At 48.7% G+C, this 24859-nt stretch overlaps 1 protein-coding gene across 1 annotated transcript in view; it reads left to right on the top strand.

Moving 5' to 3' along the window:
* The window catches only part of lmx1al (LIM homeobox transcription factor 1, alpha-like), a 338126-nt gene that overhangs the window by 246686 nt on the left and 66581 nt on the right, over positions 1-24859 (top strand). Inside the window, exons 4-7 of the mRNA XM_072564043.1 lie at positions 5284-5516; positions 10244-10410; positions 15761-15838; positions 18458-18524. Coding sequence (XP_072420144.1) covers positions 5284-5516; positions 10244-10410; positions 15761-15838; positions 18458-18524 — 545 coding nt within the window. The remainder of the gene's footprint in view (positions 1-5283; positions 5517-10243; positions 10411-15760; positions 15839-18457; positions 18525-24859) is intronic.

The raw sequence follows: 24859 nt of genomic DNA, 5'->3' as shown, positions 1-24859 counted from the left end.
CTTACGACTCGCTGAGTGAAGAACCTACCCCTAACATCAGAACTATATCTACCCCCCCCTTAATTTAAAGCTATGCCCCCTTGTAATAGCTGACTCCATACGTGGAAAAAGGTTCTCACTGTCAACCCTATCTAACCCCCTAATCATCCCTCCAATCTCTGTCACCTACTCAGCCCATACACCCCCTCCCTATCTCTGGAACCTACTCGAGCCCCTACACCCCCTCCCTATCTCTTGTAACCTCCTCCAGCCCCTACACCCCTCCCCATCTCTGGAACCTCCTCCAGACCCTGCATCCCTCCCAATCTCTGTCACATCCTCAGCCCCTACACCCCTCCCTATCTCTGTAACCCCCTCCAGCCCCTACACCCTTCCCTATCTCTGTAACCCCCTCCAGCCCCTACACCCTTCCCTATCTCTGTAACCCCCTCCAGCCCCTACACCCTTCCCTATCTCTGTAACCCCCTCCAGCCCCTACACCTCCTCCCTATCTCTGTAACCCCCTCCAGCCCCTATATCCCCTCCCTATCTCTGTAACCCCCTCCAGCCCCTATATCCCCTCCCAATCTCTGTAACCTCCTCTAGCCCATACACCCTTCCCTATCTCTGTAACCTCCCCCAGAACCTGCATCCCTCCCTATCTCTGTACACTCCTTCAGCACCTGCACCTCCTCCCAAGGCAGTTTCTTAAGAAAGTCCTGGAAATAAAAAGCCAGGGTTAATAAGACTTGTCACATAGCTGGTAGATAGTCATTAAAAATCCAATTGGTTCATTCCTAACCCTTTAAAGAAGGGAATCTTCTTTAACTGTTCTTGGCCCATATGTGAGTCCATTCCCTCATTATTATGGTTAATGTTAACTCACCCTTGGCCTTAAGAATGAAGACCAGCCTGGCCAGTGATGTCCAGATGCTCAGAATGATGATGTAACCTCCTCCAAATCCTGTACACCTCCCTATCTCTGTAAACCGCTCCAGCCCCTACACCCCTCCCAATCTCTGAACCCTCCTTCAGCGTCTACACCCCCCCCATCTCTGTAACCTGCTCCAACCCCTCCCTATCTCTATCACTGCCATCAGTACAGCCAGTCCCTCTCTCTATAATATTCAACACTTGCTCTCTTGCCTCTGAATCAGGATAATGTAGGATCACGTAAAGGTTCCCACTGGGAAACTGAGTGAATATTTCCAATTCTGCGGCTGCAGGGAAGTTCCTACCTCAGTGGGCATCCAGCTCATTGCCCCTCCACTCTTCTGGCTCTATTCCTGTAGATAATGCTGACATAAAGATCAAGGCTCTGCAGGCTTCCCAGAGAATCTTCGGATATATCCATCAGGAAAATGTGATCCTCCCAAGGCAGTTTCTTAAGAAAGTCCTAGAAATAAAAAGCCAAGGTTAATAAGACTTGTCACATAGCTGGTAGATAGTCATTAAAAATCCAGTTGGTTCATTCCTAACCCTTTAAAGAAGGGAATCTTCTTTAACTGTTCTTGGCCCATATGTGAGTCCATTCCCTCATTATTATGGTTAATGTTAACTCACCCTTGGCCTTAAGAATGAAGACCAGCCTGGCCAGTGATGTCCAGATGCTCAGAATGATGAAGGATCCCTTCGGGAGCATAATGAATCAAGCTGGTAAATTTGGGGATGGGGTCATGTGTAATCCAGTCTGGGTTGACAAGTCGCCAACTCCCTTCTCTTCACTGTTTTATCATCTCAGTTCAGTAGCTTTCGGGGTCTTTGTTTCACTGACGTAAGCCCATGACCGCTCAGCTTCCCTTGCTGTTGTCTGAGCACCTTGCCTTTATGACCATCCACCATGCAATGTTGCAGCTCTGCCTGCATGCTATTCTACTGTGGGTGTACAAGGTGTACCCATCCTGCATTTGTATGCTGCATAACTCATTATGTGTTTTATTGTTTAAAATAAACCAACGCACAGAGTTTATCAATGATGAGGAAGTGATTAGTGGGACCAGGTTCTCTGCCTATATTCCTGATGAAGGGCTTTTGCCCGAAACATCGATTTTACTGCTCCTCGGATGCTGCCTGAACTGCTGTGCTCTTCCACTAATCCAGATTAGTGGGACCATGCCATCCTGAATAGCAGTAGATGCTGCCTACCATGCTCTCACACTCAGCAAGCAAGTTCATCTCCAGCTGAAGCACATGGGCAACAGTGTTAAACCATGCTAAATGCATAAGACCACCCTCAAAATCTATGTTTGTGACAGCATCTGAGGGTTGAAAATATTGTTTGTTACTAAATCTACATTTAACACACTTGAGAAAAGTAAATGAATATTGTATCTGCCAGATCAACAAATGCAAAGGAAGGTCCACAGCATATTGTCAGAATGTCCAGAAAATTTCCGAGTTTAACTGGGATGCAGCAAAGTTCCTAACAGAATTTAAAAGACTTAAACAGCACTCACGTTATGTTTTCTAGATTTGGGTGTGTGTCTGATACAGAGTTTCTTAGCGATTGGGAACACAGGTTTATGCACTTACCTCATCAGGGTCAACAACTGAGTAGCTGACAGTTCCCCAAATCTATAGATCACATTAGAGACCAGTTCAGAGTCAGATTAAATGTCTGTAACCTTCAATCAGAATTCTGTTCTCCCTAATAGAGGAAGGATACTATTAAACTGGAGAGGGTTCGGAAAAGATTACCAGGATGTTGCTGAGAATGGATGGTTTAGGAGAGGTTGGATAGGCTGGGACTTTTTTCACTGGAGTACAGGAGGTTGAGAGGTGATCTTATAAAGGTTTATAAAATCATGAGGGGTTTAGATAAACTGAATGGCAGATGTCTTTTCCCTAGGGTGGGGTGTTTCAATAATAGAAGGCATACTTTTAAGGTGAGTGGAGAGAGATTTAAAAGGATATGAGGAGCAATTTTTTTTTACACAGAGTATAGTTCGTGTGGGGAATGAACTTTCTGAGGAAGTGGTGGATGCAGGTACAGTTACAATGTTTAAAAGACATTTAAGCTGAAAATGTGTTGCTGGAAAAGCGCAGCAGCCCTTATGCCTAAACGTCGATTCTCCTGCTCCTTGGATGCTGCCTGACCTGCTGCGCTTTTCCAGCAACACATTTTCAGCTCTGATCTGCAGTCCTCACTTTCTCCTTAAAAGACATTTAGACAAGTACATGAATAGGAAAGGTTTGGAGGGATATGGGCCAAGTGCAGGCAGGTGGGACTAGTTTAGTTTGGGATTATAGTTGACATGGACTGGTTGAACAGAAGCAATCCACCTTCGAGTGAACCTGAGATTTGCAAATTGCTCTCAAAGATTGCTACAAAGTATGGTTCTTGGTCAGTACACATTGTGAAGGAGCACCAAGAGCCCACGATACTCCAGACCCCACCCAACGATGCAATTTTTCCACAACTCCCCTTCAGGCTGAGTAACAGCTGGGGTTTTGTTTTTGCTCACACTGAGCATATCCCATCCACTGGACCAGCAGGAATCTGCATCATTGCTTTGACAGGTAAAGGAAACCAGGAATACCACCACGATCCACACACAATGGACGTTGCTCAACAGTCAACAACGTCCCAAGTCGCCTATCAGCCCTTTCAGTTCTATCTACTCCAGTGTGGGCACACATCTTAGAATCATCCTGTGAGGCCATTCAGCCCATTGAGTTTGCACCAATGTCATCACACACAGAGTGGGGAGTCTGTGGGATTCTCTGCCACAGAAAGTGGGTGAGGCCAAAACATGGAATGTTTTTGAGGTGAGGTAGGCACAGTTCTTCAGGCTCAAGGTATCATAGGGCCTGGGGGAGAAAGCGGGAATGAGGGACTGAGTTGGATTATCAGCCATGATCATATTGAAGGGGGGAAATAGGCTTGAATGGCTGAATGGCGTACTCTCACCCCTATTTGCTGTGTTTCCATGTCTCTGACTAACAATGGAGGTAAAGAGGTTTGGTTTGGTGTATGATGGTGGTGGGAAGGAGTCGGGAGAGTGAGAATGTGGAGACTGGGTCACAAATTGTCATGACATAACAGAATGGCCAGTACAGGCTGGAAGGATGGAGTGGCCTACTCCTGCTCCTAGTGTCTGTCTGTTGGTAGAAAACTCAGTGACTGACAACTTTAAATGAGTGAGAATGGAATTTCTAATGAGTGGAGTGAACGTCACTGTTTAGCTTGTCTGAGCTGTACTTCGACTGTTTTAGTATCTTGTTCCTTGTTAGCCATTGCTATGATGATGATGACAGCTGTGTGTTGGTCCTTCAGCTACAGTTCCTTCTAGTGTCTCCATCTCTGCCACACCCCTTCTCTCCCCCTCCACCCACTGTCTCCACCTCCAGTCCCTCTCTCCCCCCAGTCCCTCTCTCCTCCACTATTCCCTCTCTCACCCTACCCCTACCCCTCCAGCCTCTCTCCCCCCTCCAACCCCACTCTACCCAAGAGTCCCCCATCAGCCCCTCTCTCTCCACCCCCACACCTTCTCCCTCCCTCTCCCTCCACCCCCTCTCTCCAACCTCCCCACTCTCACTCCAGCCCCTCACTCCTCCTCTCTCCCCCGTCTAGACCTTCTCTTCCTGTCCACCTGCTCCCTCCCTCCCCCTCCAGCCCCTCTCCCATCTCTCCCCCTCCATTCCCCCTATCCCTCTGTCTTCCTCTCCACCCCCTCATTCCCTACATTCCCCCTCCCCCTCTCTTCCCATCCAACCCCTTTCGCACACTCCAGCCCCTCTCCACTTCTCCCCTCTCCCCCCAGCCAGCCCCTCTTCCCCCATTAATTCTCTGTCCCCTCTCTCCCTCCAACCCCTATTCTCCCCTTCCACATCTCTCCCTCTCCCCGTCTCCCATCTCTACCCCTCTACTCCCATCCTTCTCTCTTTCTCTCCATCCACCCCCTCACCCCCCTCCGTCCCCCTCCTGCTCTTTTCCCATCAACCCCTCTCATTCCTTTCAGCCCCTCTCCCCCTCTCCCCCCATCCAGCCTCTCTCCCCATTCACCTTCACACTCCCCTGCCCCGTCTCTCCCCCTCCAGCCCCTCTCCCCTAACCCTACCCCCTCCAGCCTATCTCACCTCCCCCTCCACCCCCTCTCTCCCCCTCTGCCCCAAGCCCCTCTATGCCCTCCAGTCCTGTCTTCCCCTCCACCCCCTCACCCCCTCCTCCTCCACCCCTCCCCACCACCCCCCTCTCTCCCTCCACCCTCCTCCCCTTCTGCCCCCTCCCTGCCCCTCCTCAGTGTCTCTCCCACACCCCCCTCCTGTCATCTCTGACCATGTTCCCTTGGTTCTGTCTTGCAGGCTTTTTCTGACGAAGTGCAGTGGTTGTAGTGAGAGCATCAGCCCATCGCAGTTAATCATGCGAGTGTTGGGGAGCGTGTACCACATCGAGTGCTTCAGCTGCTGTGAGTGTGAGCGGTCCCTCCAGCCGGGTGACGAGTTTGTGCTGAAGGAGGGTCAGCTCCTGTGCCGCAGCGATTACGAGAAGGAGAGGGAGATGCTGAGTGCTATCAGCCCGGCCCCAACAGAGTCAGGTACCCAGAACGTTTACTCTGCTGACTTTCTGAAAGGCAGAGCCAACACATTGAGGCAACTCGTCTCTTTTCAACTACCAAACTCAAACTTTGCACCTTCCGTTCTGAAGCACTCGAGACTAGGAGATTCGAACCAGTGGAGGGAGTGGCATATTTTTGGTATTATAGAGTCAATGGGCTGAATGGCCTCTTCTGGATTGTTTGATTCTATGATTCTGTAAACTCAGAATGTTCAGTTCAGAAGTGAACATTTCTTCTCCCCCAGCAGGAGAATCGAATTATTACCAGTTCAGTTCAGAGAAACCAACCATTGCATGGAAGTAATTTCTAGTCTGTGAAGCTTCAAACCCAAAGGAAGGTCAGATAGAGGCATTCAACTTGTTAGAAAAGAGAAGGCTTGTCCATTAGACTGGTGAGAGATCCCAGGCATCAAATCCCCACCACTGTGTTCTGCAGAGACCATTCCCTCCATGACTCCCTCATTAGATCCACATCCCAACCTACCCACACCCCACTCCCAGCACCTTCACAAACCCCCCCCACCCCCAACCTCCGTCCAATGCTCCAAAGGATCCTTCCACATCCAGCAGAGATTTTCTTGCACATCCATTGCTGTATCCATTGCTCTCGATGTGGTTGTCTCCCCATCAGGGAGACAGGATGCCAACTCGCAGAACATTTCAGAGAACATCTCCGGTACACACACTCTAAACTACCCCACCACCCCCTGGCCGACCATTTCAATTCCCCCTCCCACTCCGCCTAGGACATGCAGGTCTTGGGCCTCCTCCACCGCCAAACCCAAGCCACCCACGCCTGGAGGAAGAACGCCTCATCTTCCACCTTGGGACCCTCCAGCCACACAGCAACAATGTGGATTTCACCAGTTTCCTCATCTCCCCATTCCCTACCTTATCCCAGTTCCAACTCTCCAAATCGACCCTGTCCTACCTGTCCATCTTCCTTCCCACCTATCCTCTCCACCCTCTGGCATCACCCCCCCTGCCCACCTTCATCTACCTATCACATTCCCAGCTACCTACCCCCCCCAACCCCACCCCTCCCATTTATCTCTCAGCCGCCTTGCCTTCTGCCCCACCCACCCCCACTCCCACATTCCTGATGAAGGGCTTATGCCCAAAACATTGACTCTCCTGCTCCTTGGATGCTGCCTGACCCGCAGTGCTTTTCCAGTGCTTCACTTTTTGACAGAGATTCATATAGCAGATTTGGAAAGCAATCTCAATAAAACGGTCTTGATAATCGAAGAGGGAGGGAGGCTATTAAGGAAAAATCTAAAGAAAATGAGATAGGAGTGATATTTCTCTAGGATTGAATTTTTGTAACAGTGTTGGAAACAGGTTGAAATTGCTTTGTTTCAAGATCTTTCTAAATACCTCCTCAATATTTTTTCTTCTAAAATTTATGACACGAATGTTGGGCTGTTAATGAACATTGACAGTATCATGTGAGTACGTTGCAGTGACTAACCACCAAGTGCAGAAGTGAATTATACAGGAGCTTGATTAGACCACCCCTGGAGGATTCTGTACAGCCTTGGTCTCCTCATCTCTGGAAGGGCTCTTTTGTCATAGAGGCAGTGTAAGGAAGCTTCATCAATCTTCTTTCTCTTTGGAAGTGCAGTCAGGTAGAAAAACCAGCAGCCAACCTCTGCAGAGCAAGATTCCACAATAAGTGATGTGGAATGGACAGGCAGGACCTGGTGCAGGGGGTGAACATCAGGGCCCAGCAACCAGGGATTCTATGGGGCTCCTTGTGCTTGGAATAGATGGGGATGATTGTGGGGTGTGCAGTGTGAACTTGGTACAGGCACTGGGCCTGGGACCAGGCCTGAGGCCTGATGACTATGATTTCTGTCCCCGATTTTGATGAAGGCTCAAGTGATCTGTTTTCCATGACGTTGGCTGAACCCTGGAACCCAGTGGAATTTGCTTGTTTTTCATTTGTCGCTGTGCGGAGGGATCCTTTCTCATCCCATCAGAATGGTGACTGCTCTGACAGCACAGCAATTCCTTCAGGACTCAAATGGGATAGCCCCCTCAATTGAGGAAAAGTGCTCTCAGATCTCAGGCGAGGATTCTGCATACAAACACAAACCTGTAACCTGAATTCTTCAAACAACTAACACAGTCATTCGTAGAAATAGTGTCAAGCTAATGTTTTAGAACTGGGTTTCTTGGAGCCATGAGATGAAAGAATCACAGCATTATTCCAGTGCAGAAGGAGGCACTGTGTAGTAGCCTGTGAGTAGACTGGCTCTTTTCTCTAGTATCACTCTCTTGTCTTTTCCCATTGCTTCCATTAGCAGAAATAGTTTCTCCTCATCTCCTCTATCCAGTCCACACATGATTTAGGAAACCTCTATCAAAATTCCTCTCAGCCATCTTCTGTCTGTGGAGAACAGTCCCAACTTTTACATTAAAGTCCCTCATCACTGAAGTTTCTCATCCCTGGTACCATTCTTGTAAATCACATCTGTGCTCTCTCGAATGAACTCACATCTTCCCCACAACATTAGACCTCAGTTGGGGTATGCTGTACTGTTATGGGCACCACAAGTGTCTTGTACAAGTTCAACATCATCTCCTTGCTCTTGTACTCTATGTTCCTATTAATAAAGCTGAGAACACTGTGTATTTTATTAACTGCCCTCATCTCCTGTCTTGCCACCTACAATGATCCATGCACACATGCACTCTGCTTCTGTTCCCTCTATAGACTTGTACCCACTTTTTACATTGTCCTTTATATTTCTTCCCATAACGTGACAAAATACATAAGACTGTTGGAGACTATCGACACATAAGTGCTAAATCCCACTATAAACTGGGAGATAGAGCGGTTAACAGTTAAAAAACAAAACCTACTTCAGTGTTAGCCATTTCCACTAGAATGAAACCCACACTCCCCTAACCAGACCTTGCCTCTCGGGTGATAGGCCAGCTTTCACTGACCATGGGAAGGTCTGCCCCTCTGTGGTTGAAGATGTGAAAGACCAAATCGATCAGATCGATACTTTTGCAGCACGGCCATGGGCAACAGCAGTCTGTCTCTCCAGTCCAACAGCCTGACCTATCAATCCCGTCGTGATCTCTTCAACACCTACTGGCCTGAGACTAACTGTCATCACTACACGGTCTCTAGGTGCGGTCAGATTCATCTGTGACTTCCTTTGGCCTGGCCACCATGTTGGAAAATGGAGAACTTGTCTTAAAGTTAAATCAGAGCCTCCAGGTTCCTCAGCTCTCCACATCCTCCCCTCCCCCCACCCCACCCCGAAAAAATGTTGCCACCTGTCCATTATTATCAAGCCTTTAGGATCAGCAGTGTGTGTCAGTTTGTGTCTTAGCTCCTGAAATTCAGGCATTACTGGCTGGACTAGCATTTGTCATCTGTTCCTATTTGCCCTGGCTACTGAGGGGCTTGGCTGTAACACAATGCCCTGCGTTAGGAGACCTGTTGGTCCACTCCACCAGATGGATAACATGGAGTGCAGAATAATGCCAACAACATGGGTTTAATTGTCCTTGGAACCTGCCTCCTCCCTGACCCCCACGCTTGAGGTGGAATGAAAGGGAGCGCCCCGAGCTCTGTAACTAATCTTTCAGGCTACGGGATCTTGCTGTGTGCTATTACTCTGTGAGGGTACTGCCTAAATAACAGCAACAAGTCATGTTTCTCTCCAGAGCCATACAGCTTAGAAGCTGGCTATTCAGCCCATCGAGTTCACACCAACCCACTGAAATGCATCCCACCCAGACCCATTTCCCAGGGCCAATCCATCTGACCTGCACATTTTTGGACTGTGGGAGGAAACCCGAGCACCTGGAGGAAACCCACACAGACACAGGGAGAATGTGCAAACTCCACACAGACAGTTACCCGAGGCTGGAATTGAACCCAGGTCCCTGATGCTGTGAGGCAGCAGTGCTAGCCACTGAGTCACAGTGCTGCACCCTCTGGAAAGTGCCTTCAGTGCTTTCCTGTGTTAAGGATGCAAGTCTTCGCTAAAAGTGCTTTGGTACCAATCCTGAGAAAATGGTGACAATTTTATCAATAGACTTACAGTCTATGGAGAACATAGAACACAGAACATAGGCTTTTATCCTACTCTAAGATCAAACTAACCTACATATGATGTGCCTATCCAAGAGTCATTTAAATATCCCTGATGTATCTGACTCTACTACCACTGCTGGCAGTGCATTCCACACGCTCACCACTCTCTGTGTAAAGCACCTACCTCTGACATCTCTCCAGAACTTTCCTCCAATCACCTTAAAATTGTGTCCCCTCATGATAGCCATTTCCGCCCTGGGAAAACATCTCTGATTATCCATTCTATCTATGCCTCTCATCATCTTGTATCTATCAAGTTACCTCTCATCCTTCTTCACTCCAGTGAGAAAAGCCTAAGCTCCCTCAACCTTTCTTCATACAACATGCCCTCTAGTCCTGGTAAATCTCCTCTGCACCCTCTCTAAAGCTTCCACATCCTTTCTCTAATGCGGCGATCAGAACTGAACACAGTACTCTATGTGTGGTCTAACCAGAGCCTTACAGAGCTGCAGCATAACCTCGTGGTTCTTAAACTCAATCCACTGCTAATGAAAGCCAACACACCATACACCTTCTAACAACCCATGTCCAAGAAGATTGTGCTGTCTCATTGTCCTCTCTGTCTCTCTGTGTGTGTTCCTTTCCAGTGAAGAGTGAAGATGAAGAAGCTGAACAACTCGGGCAGACCCAGGGCAAGGGAGGGTCTGAGGGTAAGGACCACAAGAGATGTAAACGCCCACGGACAATACTCACTACCCAGCAGAGACGAGCATTCAAGGCATCCTTTGAGGTGTCGTCCAAACCTTGCAGGAAGGTACGAACCAAGATGTGAAGCATGCTGAGGCACATTTAGTTGTTTTTAAAGATATTTGTTCATTGGCATCACTGGCTAGGCCAGTATTTATTGCCCATCCCTAACTGCAGATAAGAGCCAACCCCATTGCTATGGGTCTGGAGTCACATGTCAGGCAGTTCAGGTAAGGACAGCAAAGTAATGAACCAGGGTGGTTTCTCTGACAAACAACTAATGTTTTCATTTGTTTTTAACTGAGTTCAAATTTCACCATCTACCATAGTGGGATTCAAACCTTGTTTTCCAGGTCTCAGGCTCGTTTTCTGGATTACTAGCCCAGTAGCATTACCCTTTTGTGAGGGAGGTGTTAGATTTCCCTGGGTCTGTGCTCAACAGCAGGAAGCACCAGTTGTCTAGTGCCCAAGCTGCCAGTATACAGACCCCAGAGATTCTCCACAGAACCTTTCAAACAAGACCAAGACCTTCCAAAACAGGCACGGTGGTGATTGACAAGGAATAACAACACATCAGCAAACTCAGGAGGATTGGAGGGGGTTGTGGGTTGGTGGGAGAGGGGTAAGAGGGTGCAGTGGTGCTGCAGAGTCGTTTGACACATTCCAGAACCAGATGGATGCCTGTTTTGCAAACCTGTATTGACACCAGAACCTCAACCAGATCGGTGTGACCTTTGAGATGCTACTTTGGCTTTAAGAAGTGTATTTTGTCCTGTTGTTTAATGAAGACAGATTGAGACTGAGGTACTGGGTGGTCTGCACAAATCTAGTAAAGTAAACAGCTTGTGAGGCCTTGGGTTTTTATATAAAGTTGAAACAATGAAAGCATCCTGAATGGGTGTGGTCAAGCTCCCACAAAGTCTTTAGTTTTAGCTTTCTACAGTTGCTGGGGTCTTGAAGCTGGATGTGGAAACTCTTATCCCTCTCTCTGTTACAGATAAAAGCTGGGGGTTCTCTTCCTGTTGCAAAAATTACAAATGAGGCTATCTATTTTATTGCATTTACCTCTGCCAAGGGTATTTTTATGGGATTTTACAATATTGGATTAGTTAATTAATAGTTGTTAACATATATATCATTTTATAAAACATTTTAACACAGTTACAGTTAAGCCAGTTCTTTTATCTTATTTTTATTTTATCTGCATTTTAACTGTCAAGTAAAAATAAAGCATGTTTTGCTTAAAGTTGAGTAATCTGGCCAATCCAATTGGAATGTAAAGCCCGATTCACATCTTTAACATAAGAAGGTGTTAGGATCTAGGCTATCTTCTCAATATATTTTGAGGGGATTTGGTCTGGCCCATAATACCTATTGGTCTAATTAACTTGTTCTTTATTTTTTCTGTCATAGCTGAACATTGTTAAATGTTATTTTCATTTTCCAATGCGCGTGCTTGCATTAGAGCCAATTTTCAGTGAAGCGGTCCTATTTGGATGGTGAGAGTGGGACAAGGCATTGACTGTTTCCTTTCCATGAGGTCACTACTGCCCTCATTGAGGGCATCACTTTGTCTGTTGGTGCAGATCCGCCCAGAGCTGTTAAACTACCTCCTATAAAGTTGCAACCTGGAGCCTTTCCTGGTAGAGGCAAGGTCTTTCCCCACAACAATACCCTGAGTTATTAGGAGATATGGTGTTTGTTTTATGGTGTTGTATACCTTGCTTGTCATGGAGGAGTGCAGAGATAGTTCAAATTCAAGCAGTTTATTTACAGAATTGAAAATATTTGAGAAATTTACGGAATTCTTCAATGTAATGTATTGATCACTATCACAGCATGTCCAGCCTACCTCCAGGGAATTTTCTGTCTGTGAACAATCAAGCACTGTACAAGGATCCATGATCAGACAAAAGCTTAGTCAAACAGGTGCAATGTTATATGGAATGGTTGGGATTTCTCCCCTCCACCACACCTCTGTGTATTCTGGAGACAAGAGTTGGAAATTGACCGAATTAAGCAAATCAGCGATTTTAAGAGTCACGTTGTCCAGCCAGGAACATACTATACAATAGGCCATTTTTCTCAAAGGGTTAATGGAAGTGAGAGGCCTACGGTCTCCTGTCACATGTCCTGTTGAGAAGAGGGAGTCATTAGCAGAGCTCTGGGTCACTCTGAGGTGGGTGGGATGTCATTGCATAGCCCTCTGTGCTAAGTGTCTCTTGATCATGGACTTCACTCTCAGAGTGGCAGACTATAGCAGCTCTACCCTTACATCCTGGGAGGATCATCTTTCCCCCAACATAGACTCTTTATGGCAGAGATTGGTGATGCAACTTGTGAAGATACTTTAAGATGTGTGTATTTTGCCCTTTTTTTAAGGAGAGGTTTTAAGGGAGCAGTAACCAGCAGTCTACTGGACTGTAAGGACTTGGAATTCATTTTTTTTAAAGTTGTAAGAATAGAAGCTGCCTGGATGGGTGTGGTCCAGCTCTCATAAAACTGGGATTTTCAGTTTAGTTTATTGGTTTGATTAGCAGTCGATGCTAGGAACTCAGCAGGGTTAGAAGCTGCAGTAAATCTCTCCTGGCTACCACACTCTCTCTGAATTTTCTCTTGATTTTTTTCCCCCTCCTGGGCTGCTGGAATTGATGTGAGACAAGCTGTGTCTGAATTTGTCTTTTACTAAGGGACATTTATGGGATGTTACTGTGTTGGAATAGTTAATTTGTAATAGTAACTGCATTTAATAGGTTTTCAAAACAGGTTTTCCGATAGAGTTAAGTTATTCCAAGTTACAGAGTAATAGAGTCATAGAGATGTATAGCATGGAAACAGACCCTTCAGTCCAACTCGTCCATGCCAATCAAATATCTTAACCTAAAGTAGTCCCATTTGCCAGCACTTGGCCAATATCCCTACAAACCCTGCCCTATTCATATATCCATCCAGATGCCTTTTTAAGTATTGCAGTTGTACGAGCCTCCACCACTTCCTCTGGTAGCTCATTCCATACACGTACCACTCTCTGCGTGAAAATGTTGTCCCTTAAGTCTCTTTTATATCTTTCCCCTCTCACCCTAAACCACCTTCTAGTTCTGGATTGCCCCACCCCAGAGAAAATACCTTGTCTATTTACCCTATCCATGCCTCTCATGATTTTATAAACCTCCATGAGGTCACCCCTCAGCCTCCGACGCTCCAGGGAAAACAGCCCCAGCCTGTTCAGCCTCTCTCTGTAGCTCAAATCCTCCAACCCTGGCAACATCCTTGTAAATCTTTTCTGAACCTTTTCAAGTTTCACAACATCCTTCCGATAGGAAGGAGACCAGAATTGCACACAATATTCCAACAGTGGCCTAACCAATGTCCTGTACAGCTGCAACATGACCTCCCAACTCCTGTACTCAATACTCTGACTGACAAAGGAAAGTATACCAAACATCTCCTTCACTATCCTATTTTCCTGTGACTCTACTTTCAAGGAACTATGAACCTGCATTCCAAGGTCTCTTTGTTCAGCAACACTCCCTAGGACCTTACCATTAAGTGTATAAATCCTGCTCTGATTAGCTTTCCCAAAATGCAGCACCTCACATTTATTTGAATTAAACTCCAACAGCCACCTCTCAGCCCGTTGGCCCATCTGGTCCAGATCCTGTTGTAATCTGAGGTAACCTTCTTCGCTGTCCACTACACCTCCAATTTTGGTGTCATCTGCAAACTTACTAACTATACCTTCTATGTTCACATCCAAATCATTTATGTAAATGACAAAAAGGAGAGGACCCAGCACCGATCCTTGTGACACTCCACTGGTCACAGGCCTCCAGTCTGAAAAACAACCCTCCACCACCACCCTCTGTCTTCTACCTTAAAGCTAGTTCTGTATCCAAATGGCAAGTTCTCCCTGTATTCCGTGAGATCTAACCTTGCTAATCAGTCTCCCATGGGGAACCTTGTTGAACACCTTACTGAAGTCCATATAGATCATGTCCACTGCTCTGCCCTCATCAGTCTTCTTTGTTACTTTTTCAAAAAAACTCGATCAAGTTTGTGAGACATGATTTCCCACGCACAAAGCCATGTTTCTGCAGGAGGTCACTGTACACATTGGAACCAACAACATGTTGCCTGTTCTGGAGGGAAGGTCTTATGAGGAAAGGCTGAGAGACTTGGGTCTTTTCTCATTGGAAAGAAGAAGGCTAAGGGGGAATTTGATAGAGACATACAAGATGATCAGAGGATTAGATAGGGTAGACAGAGAAAGACTTTTTCCTAGGATGATGACGATGACATCAGCTTGTCCAAGAGGGCATAACTACAAATTGAGGGGTGATAGATTTAAAACTGATGTCAGAGGCAGGTTCTTTATTCAGAGAGTGGTAAGGGAGTGGAATGCCCTACCTGCTAAGGTCGTCAACTCAACCACATTAGGGAGATTTAAACAATCCTTAGATAAGCTCATGGATGATTTTGGGATAGTGTAGGGGGACGAGCTGAGAAAAGTCCACAGGCCGGCGCAACATCGAGGGCCGAAGGGCCTGTTCTGCGCTGTATTGTTCTGTAAGAAGGGAAAAAGATGAGATTCTGTAGGGAGAATGTAGAGAGTTAGGCAGGAATTTAAAAAGGAGGTCCTCGAGGGTAGTAATATCTGGATTACTCCTGGTGCTATGAGCTAGTGAGGGTAGGAATAGGAGGGTAGAGCAGATAGAGGATAGAGGAAAGAGATCAATCTGACACTGTACAGTAGAGTATCTGCTGCCATTATCCTTCTAAACAGGGGTCATCAGTTTGAAAGGTCGTGTCTAAAGACCCTGTCTGCAGTGTGTCTTGTAGATAGTACACACTGCTGCTACTGAACGTCTGTGGTGGAGAGATTGGATGTCTGTGGATGTAGTGTCAATCAAGTGGGCTGCTTTTTCCTGGATGGTGTCAAGGTGTCAAGCTTTTTGTGGATTGTTGGAGCTGCACCCATCCAGGCCAGTGGGGAGTACTCCATCACACTGCGGACTTGTGCCTTTTCAATGGTGGGCAGTGTTCAGAGAGTCAGGAGGTGAGTTACTCACCGCAGTATTCCAAACCTCTGACTTGCTGTTGTAGCCACTGTGTTTACGTAGCGAGTTCAGTTGAGTTTCTGGTCACTCGTAACCCCTAGGCATTGATATTGGGAGATTTAGTAATATTTATGCAATTGAATGTAAATGGTCAGTGGTTAGATTGCCTCTTATTGGTGATGGTCGTAGCTTGGTGCGAATGTAACTTGTCACTTGTCAGCCCAAGCCTGGATATTGTTCAGATCTTGTTGCATTCAAACAGCCAAGCCAGTAGGGATGTAAGAGTTCACATGATGGAGAAATTCTGTGGAGAGATATAACTGTATACCCCTGAGTGTAAATAGTTTGGTTTTGTTCCAGGTGAGAGAGACACTTGCTGCAGAGACTGGTCTCACTGTCCGAGTTGTACAAGTTTGGTTTCAAAACCAAAGAGCCAAGGTGAGAGCCCTTTTCTCGCAATTTCCTTTTACCTGTACCCCCCACTATCCTGCGATTTGTTGAATCTGTGATGGGCGGACCTGCCAGCAATATCAAAGCAATCTTTTGCCACACAGAGGGTGAAAACAGGCATCATGTACCAATTGTGGCAGCACGATGCCAGGGACGCTGGTTCAATTCCAGCCTCGGGCGACTGTCTGTGTGGAACTTGCACATTTTCCCTGTGTCTGTGTGGGTTTCCTCCAGGTGCTCCGGTCCAAAGATGTGCAGGTCAGGTGAATTGACCATGGGAAATTACCCATCGTGTTCAGGGATGTGCAGGGTAGGTTGGTTAGCCATGGGAAATGCAGCATTGCAGGGGTAGGGTAAGGTCTGAGTGGGATTCTGTTCAGAAGGTCTCTGTGAAACAGCCAAATGGGCCTGCTTACACACTGTAGGGATCCTCTGACTCTATTAATCATCCGTTTGGGTCAGAAGGTTGTGAATTCAAATTGCGCGTTAGGGCAGAGAGAGGGCTGGACTGCAGGAGGCACTGTCCTTGGGCTGGGAGGTTATGTGAGATCCTCAGGCGAATGAGAAAAGAAATTCCATGAAGGTTTTATTGGAGATAAACAGGGCAGTGCATGTTGGTGTCTGAGTCCATCGTTATTACACAAACAATAAAACTAGAAATCAAAAGAATCTGCTCATTTATCCCTCCGCTGTTTGTGGGATCTTGCTATTCATGTATGCATCGAATCCCTACAGTGTGGAAACAGGCCATTCAGCCCAACAAGTCCACACCAACCCTCCAAAGAGTAACCCACCCAGACCCATTCCCCTACCCTATTACGATATACCCAATACAAATGCACCTAACCTACACATCCCTGACCACTGTGGGCAATTTAGCATGGCCAATTCATCTAACCTGCACATCTTTGGAATGTGGGAGGAAACCCACACAGACACGGGGAGAATGTGCAACCTCCACACAGACAGTTGTCTGAGGCTAGAATCAAACCCAGGTCCCTGGTGCTGTGAGGCAGCAGTGCTAACCACCAAGCCACCATGTGCTGTTTTCTGATATCCCAGCAGTGACTACACCGCCAAGGGTCACCTCACTGGTTGCCAAGCAACTTTGGTCTTCCTGAATGGAGCCACATTAATGAAAACTTGGTATTAGTCATAGAATCATAAAACACAGAAACAGACCCTTCAGTCCAACTAGTCCATGTCATCCAGGTTTCCCAAATTAATCTAGTCCTATTTGCCTGCATTTGGCACATATCCCTCCAAACCTTTCCCATCCATGTAACTGTCCAACGTTGTAACCAGATCTGCCATTTCCTCTGGCAGTTCATTCTGCACGCACCAAAAGTTGCCCCTCAGGTCCCTTTCATATCTTTCCCCTCTCACCTTAAACCTATGCCCTCTAGTTTGGGACTCCCCTACATCAGGGAAAAGACCTTGTCTATTTACTCTATCCATGCCCCTCATGGTTTTATAAACCTCCATAAGGTCGCTCCTCAGCCTCCGATGCTCCAGATACAAATGTCTCAGCCTATCCAGCCTCTCCTGATAATTGAAACCCTCCAGTCTCGGAATATCCTTGTAAATCTTTTCTGCACCCCCTTTCCAATTTAATACCATCCTATCTTTGGCAAGGCAACTGGGCAGTGGAGGCCTATATCAAATACCGAGAGGTACTCTAAATGTGGCATTACCAATGTCTTGTACAGCTGTAATTTGATGTCCCAACTCCTTTACTCAATGTTCTGACAAATGAAGGCAAGCATGCCAAATACCTTCTTCACCATCCTACCTGCCAACACCCTTCCAAGGAGCTATGTACCTGCACCTCTAGGTCTCTCTGTACAACAACACTCTCCAGGGCCCTGGCATTTAGCATTTCAAAGTGGAGGTTTGCGGCCCCCCCTACCCTGTTAAAATCAATGTCAATTTTGATAGGGGCCTCTACTGCCAGGTGTCTAGAGCAGCTGCCTGTTTTTAAAAAAGGCACAAATCCACCTTTTAATGTGGAAAATGGAGTCTGGGGACACAAATGTGGGGTGCTCCCTTGATGGGATTTAAGCCCCTGTCCCTAGGATATCAGCCTGTCTTCCTGGACCAGTAATCCATTGGCCACCAAAGCAGAATAGTTCCAGTTGCAGAGGTAGGAGCCAGGAGGCTCATGTTCAAATCCCACCAGCTCCAGAAGAATAAATACCATCCCAGAATAAATACCATCCCGTGGGCGGCACGGTGGCACAGTGGTTAGCACTGCTGCCTCACAGCGCCAGAGACCCGGGTTCAATTCCCGCCTCAGGCGACTGACTGTGTGGAGTTTGCACGTTCTCCCCGTGTCTGCGTGGGTTTCCTCCGGGTGCTCCGGTTTCCTCCCACAGTCCAAAAGATGTGCAGGTCAGGTGAATTGGCCATGCTAAATTGCCCGTAGTGTTAGGTTAGGGGTAGGGGTAGGGGTAGGGGTATGGGTGGGTTACGCTTCGGCGGGTCGGTGTGGACTTGTTGGGCTGAAGGGCCTGTTTCCACACTGTAAGTAATCTAAAAAATCTAGAACAGGTTGACAAGGCAAATGTCAAAGTGTTCCAGTTTGGTTTACCTTTGCTTTGTGTCCAGATGAAGAAGCTAGCCCGTAGGCAGCAGCAGCAGGAACAGGAGGAGCTGAGCTGCCAGAGGATGGGCGGTCGGCGGAATGCCAATCGAGGAATGAGGCAGCTTCCCCAAAACAGCGAAGGTGAGTAACTGTGACGGGGGGGCTCAGCAAACAAACCGGGAGGGCAAAGCAGCGTGGGGCAGTGAGCTGCTGCTGGGGGTGTGCACTAGAGGTTTACTAGAATGGGATCAGGAATGAGTGACCCGACCATCATGTGTTTGGGGGGGGATGTTGGGGTGCGAGAGCAGCTGGAGTCCCTCTCAACACACAGGAGGTGAACAAAGGACTTTTGAGAAGGTACTGCAGAATCACATCTGTTACAATGTGGAAAGGGGGTCATTCAGCCCATGGTGTCTATGTTACTGGTTCAACGAAGGAGCAACTCTCGAAGTGCCATTCCCCTACAGTCTACTTGTAACCTTGGAGATCATTCCTTAACAAGTAACACTCTAAATCCCTGGGAATGCCCTGACTGGATCAGTGTTGACCCCACTCTCAGGAGGGACACTGGATCAGTGGCCACTCCACTCTCTGGCAACACACTGGATCAATATCCACCCCACTCTCAGGCAACACACTTGATCAGTGTACACCCCAACCTCAGGCAACACACTGGATCAGTGCCAACCCCACTATCAGGTAGAACACTGGATCAGTTTCCACCCCACTCTCAGACAACACACAGGATTAGAGTCCTCCCCACTCTCAGGCAGCACACTGGATCAGTATACACCCCACTCTCAAACAGGACACTGGAACAGTGTTCAGACCATTCTCTGGCAACACACTGGATCAGTGTCCTCCCCACTCTCGGGTAGCACACTGGATCTGTATCCACCCCACTCTCAGGCAGCACACTGGTTCAGTATGCACCCACCTCTCACGCAGGACACTGGAACAGTGTTGACCACACTCTCTGGCAATACACTGGATCAGTGTCCACCCCACTCTCAGGCAGCACACTGGAACAGTATCCATTCCACTCTCAGGCAACACACTGGATCAGTTTTCACCCCACTCTCAGGCAGCACACTGGATCAATGTCCACCCCACTCTCAGACAACACACAGGATTAGAGTCCACCCCACTCTCAGGCAGCACACTGGATCAGTATCCACCCCACAGTCAGGTAGCACACTGGATCAGTATCCACCTCACTCACAGGTAGCACACTGGATCAGTATCCACCTCACTCACAGGTAGCACACTGGATCAGTGTCCACCTCACTCTCAAGAAGCACACGTAATCAGTGTCCAACCCACTCTCAGGCAACACACTAGATTAGTGACCACCCCACTCTCAGGCAGCACACTGGATCAGTATCCACCCCACTCTCAGGTAGCACACTGGATCAGTATCCACCCCACTCTCTGGCAACACACTGGATCAGTGTCCACCCCACTCTCTAGCAACACACTGGATCAGTGTCCACCCCACTCTCTGGCAACACACTGGATCAGTATCCACCTCACTATCAGACAGCACACTGGATCAGTATCCTCTCCACTCTCAGGTAACACACTGCATCAGTTTCCACCCCACTCTCAGGTAGCAAAGTGGATCAGTGTTCACCCCACTATCGCGAAGCACACTCGATCAGTGTCCACCCCACTCTCAGGCAACACACTGGATCAGTGTCCACCACACACTCAGGTAGACACTGAATAGGCGTCCACCCCACTGTCAGGTAACACATTGGATCAATGTCCACCCCACTCTCAGACAGCACACTGGATCAGTATCCACCCCACTCTCAGGCAGCACACTGGATCAGTATCTACCCCACTCACAGGTAGCACACTGGATCGGTGTCCACCTCACTCTCAAGAAGCACACGTAATCAGTGTCTAACCCACTCTCAGGCGACACACTGGATTAGTGACCACCCCACTCTCAGCCAGCACACTGGATCAGTGTCCACCACACTCTCAGGTAGCACACTGGATCAGTATCCACGCCACTCTCAGGCAGCACACTGGATCAGTGTCCACCCCACTCGCAGGCAGCACACTGGATCAGTGTCCACCCCACTCTCAGGTAGCACACTGGATCAATATCCACCCCACTCTCAGGCAACACACTGGATCAGTTATCACCCCACTGTCAGACAGCATACTGGATCAGTGTCCACCCCAGTCTGAGGTAGAACACTGGATCAGTGTCCACCCAACTCTCAGGCAACACACTGGATCAGTGTACACCCCAACCTCAGGCAACACAGTGGATCAGTGTCCACCCCATTCTCACGTAGTGCACTGGATCAGTTTCCACCCCACTCTCAGACAACACACAGGATTAGAGTCCTCCCCACTCTCAGGCAGCACACTGGATCAGTATACACCTCACTCTCAAACAGGACACTGGAACAGTGTTCAGACCATTCTCTGGCAACACACTGGGTCAGTGTCCTCCCCACTCTCAGGCAGCACACTGGTTCAGTATGCACCCCACTCTCACGCAGGACACTGGAACAGTGTTGACCACACTCTCTGGCAATACACTGGATCAGTATCCACGCCACTCTCTGGTAGCACAATGAATCAGTGTCCACCCGACTCTCAAGCAACACACTGGATTAGTGTCCACCCCTCTCAGGCAGCACACTGGATCAGTATCCACCCCACTGTCAGGTAGCACACTGGATCAGTATCCACCTCACTCACAGGTAGCACACTGGATCAGTGTCCACCTCACTCTCAAGAAGCACACGTAATCAGTGTCCAATCCACTCTCAGGCAACACACTAGATTAGTGATCACCCACCTCTCAGGTAGCACACTGGATCATAGTCCACCCAATCTCCGGTAACTCACTGGATCAGTGTCCACCTCCTTCTCAGGCAACACAGTGGATCAGTGTCCATCCCACACTCAGGTAGCACAAAGGATCAGCATACACCCCACTCTCATGCAGGACACTGGAACAGTGTTCACCCCACTTTCTGGCAACACACTGGATCAATGTCCACCTCACTCTCAGGCAGCACACTGTATCAGTTTCCACCCCACTCTCAGGCAGCACACTGGATCAGTGTCCACCCCACTCTCAGATAGCAGACTAGGTCAGTGTCCACCCCACTCTCAGGCAGCACACTGAATCAGTGTCCACCCCACTGTCAGGTAGCACACTGGATCAGTATCCTCCCCACTCTCTAGCAGCACACTGGATCAGTGTCCACACCACTGTCAGATAGCACACGTGATCATGATACACCCCACTCACAGGTAGAACACTGATTAGATTAGATTAAATTAGATTACTTACAGTGTGGAAACAGGCCCTTCGGCCCAACAAGTCCACACCGCCCCGCCGAAGCGCAACCCACCCATACCCCTACATCTACCCCTTACCTAACACTACGGGCAATTTAGCATGGCCAATTCATCTGACCTGCACATCCTTGGACTGTGGGAGGAAACCGGAGCACCCAGAGGAAACCCACGCAGACACGGGGAGAATGTGCAAACTCCACACAGAGAGTCGCCTGAGGCGGGAATTGAACCCGGGTCTCTGGCGCTGTGAGGCAGCAGTGCTAACCACTGAGCCACTGTGTCACCCAGTATCCACCCCACTCTCAGGCAGCACACTGGATCAGTGTCAACTCCACTCTCAGGTAGCACACTGGATCAGTATCTATTCCACTCTCACGCAGGAAACTGAATAGGCATCCACCCCACTGTCAGCTAACACACTGGATCAATGTCCACCCCACTCTCAGACAGCACACTGGATCAGTATCCACACCACTCTCAGGCAGCACACTGGAATAGTGACCACCCCACTCTCAGGTAGCACACTGGATCATAGTCCACCCAATCTCCGGTAACTCACTGGATCAGTGTCCATCTCACTCTCAGGCAACACAGTGGATCAGTGTCCACCCAACTCTCAGGTAGCACAAAGGATCAGCATATACTCCACTCTCAAGCAGGACAATGGAACAGTGTCCACCCCACTCTCTGGCAACACACTGGATCAGTGCCCACCCCACTCTCAGGTAGCACACTGGACCAGTGTCCACCCCACTCTCAGGTAACACACTGGATCAATGTCCACCTCACTCTCAGGCAGCACACTGGATCAGTGTCCACCCCACACTCAGGTAGCACACTGGATCAGTGTCCAAGATCACTCTCAGACAGCATACTGGATCAGTATCCTGCCCACTCTCTAGCAACACACTGGATCAGTGTCCACCCCACTGTCAGATAGCACACGTGATCATGATACACCCCACTCACAGGTAGAACACTGGATCAGTGTCAACTTCACTCTCAGGCAGTACATGTGATCACTGTCCACCCCACTCTCTGGCAGCACACTGGATCAGTATACGCCTCACCCTCAGACAGCACACTGGTTCAGTATCCAGCCCACTCTCAGGCAGCACACTGGATTAGTGACCACCCCACTCTCAGGTATCACACCTGATCATAGTCCACCCAATCTCCGATAACTCACTGGATCAGTGTCCACCCCACTGTCACGCAGCACACTGGATCAGTGTCCACCCCACTCTCAGGCAGCACACTGGATCAATGTCCACCCCACTCTCAGGTAACATACTGGATCAGTATCCACCCCACTCTCAGGCAGCACACTGGATCACTATCCACCCCACTCTCAGGTAGCACACTGGATCAGTAACCACCCCACTCTCAGGTAGCACACTGGATCAGTATCCACCCCACTCTCAGGTAACATACTGGATCAGTATCCACCCCACTCTCAGGCAGCACACTGGATCACTATCCACCCCACTCTCAGGTAGCACACTGGATCAGTAACCACCCCACTCTCAGGTAGCACACTGGATCAGTATCCACCCCACTCTCAGGTAACATACTGGATCAGTATCCACCCCACTCTCAGGCAGCACACTGGATCACTATCCACCCCACTCTCAGGTAGCACACTGGATCAGTAACCACCCCACTCTCAGGTAACATACTGGATCAGTATCCACCCCACTCTCAAGTAGCACACTGGATCACTATCCACCCCACTCTCAGGTAGCACACTGGATCAGTGTCCACCCTCATTCTCAGATAGCAGACTAGATTAGTGTCCAACCCACTATCACGCAGCACACTGGATCAGTATCCACCCCTCTCTCAGGCAGCACACTGGATCAGTGTCCACCCCACTCTAAGGCAACACACTGGATCAGTGTCCACCCCACTCTCTAGCAACACACTGGATCAGTGTCCACCCCACTCTCTAGCAACACACTGGATCAGTGTCCACCCCACTCTCTAGCAACACACTGGATCAGTGTCCACCCCACTCTCTAGCAACACGCTGGATCAGAGTCCACCCCACTCTCTGGTAGCACTCTGGATCAGTATCTATTCCACTCTCACGCAGGACACTGAATCGGGTCCACCCCACTGTCAGGTAACACACTGGATCAATGTCCACCCCACTCTCAGATAGCAGACGAAATCAGTGTCCACCCCACTATCACGCAGCATACTGGATCAGTGTCCAAGACCACTCTCAGATAGCAGACGAAATCAGTATCCACCCCACTGTCTGGTAGCACACTGTATCAGTATCCACCCCACTCTCAGCCAGCACAATGGATCAGTGTCTACCCCACACTCACGCAGGACACTGGATCAGTATCCACCCCACTCTCAGGTAGCAAAGTGGATCAGTATCCACCCCACTCTCAGGTAGCACACTGGATCAGTATCCACCCCACTCTCAGGTAGCACACTGGATCAGTATCCACCCCACTCTCAGACAGCACACTGGATCAGTGTCCAACCCACTCTCAGGCAGCACACTGGATCAGTGTCCACCCCACTCTCAGGCAGCACACTGGATCAGTGTCCACCCCACTCTCAGGCAGTGCACTGGATCAATATCCACCCCACTGTCAGGTAGCACACTGGATCATAGCCCACCAATCTCCGGTAACTCACTGGATCAGTGACCACCTCATTCTCAGGCAACACAGTGGATCAGTGTCCATCCCACTCTCAGGTAGCACACTGAATCACTGTCCACCCCACTCTCAGGTCGCACACAGGATCAGTGTCCACGACCACCCTCAGACAGCACACTGGATCAGTATCCTCCCCACTCTCTCGCAACACACTGGATCAGTGTCCACCCCACTGTCAGAGAGCACACGTGATCATGATACACCCCACTCACAGGTAGAACACTGGATCAGTGTCAAACGTCACTATCAGGCAGTACATGTGATCACTCTCCACCCCACTCTCAGGCAACACACTGGGTCGGTGTCCACCCCACTCTCAGGCAGCAAAATGGATCAGTGTCCACCTCACTCTCAGGCAACACAGTGGATCAGTGTCCACCCCACACTCAGGTAACACACTGGATCAATGTC

The sequence above is a fragment of the Chiloscyllium punctatum genome, chromosome 46, assembly GCF_047496795.1.
Source record: "Chiloscyllium punctatum isolate Juve2018m chromosome 46, sChiPun1.3, whole genome shotgun sequence".
NCBI classification, from domain to species: Eukaryota; Metazoa; Chordata; class Chondrichthyes; order Orectolobiformes; family Hemiscylliidae; genus Chiloscyllium; species Chiloscyllium punctatum.
This window is presented reverse-complemented; position numbering and strand designations above follow the sequence as displayed.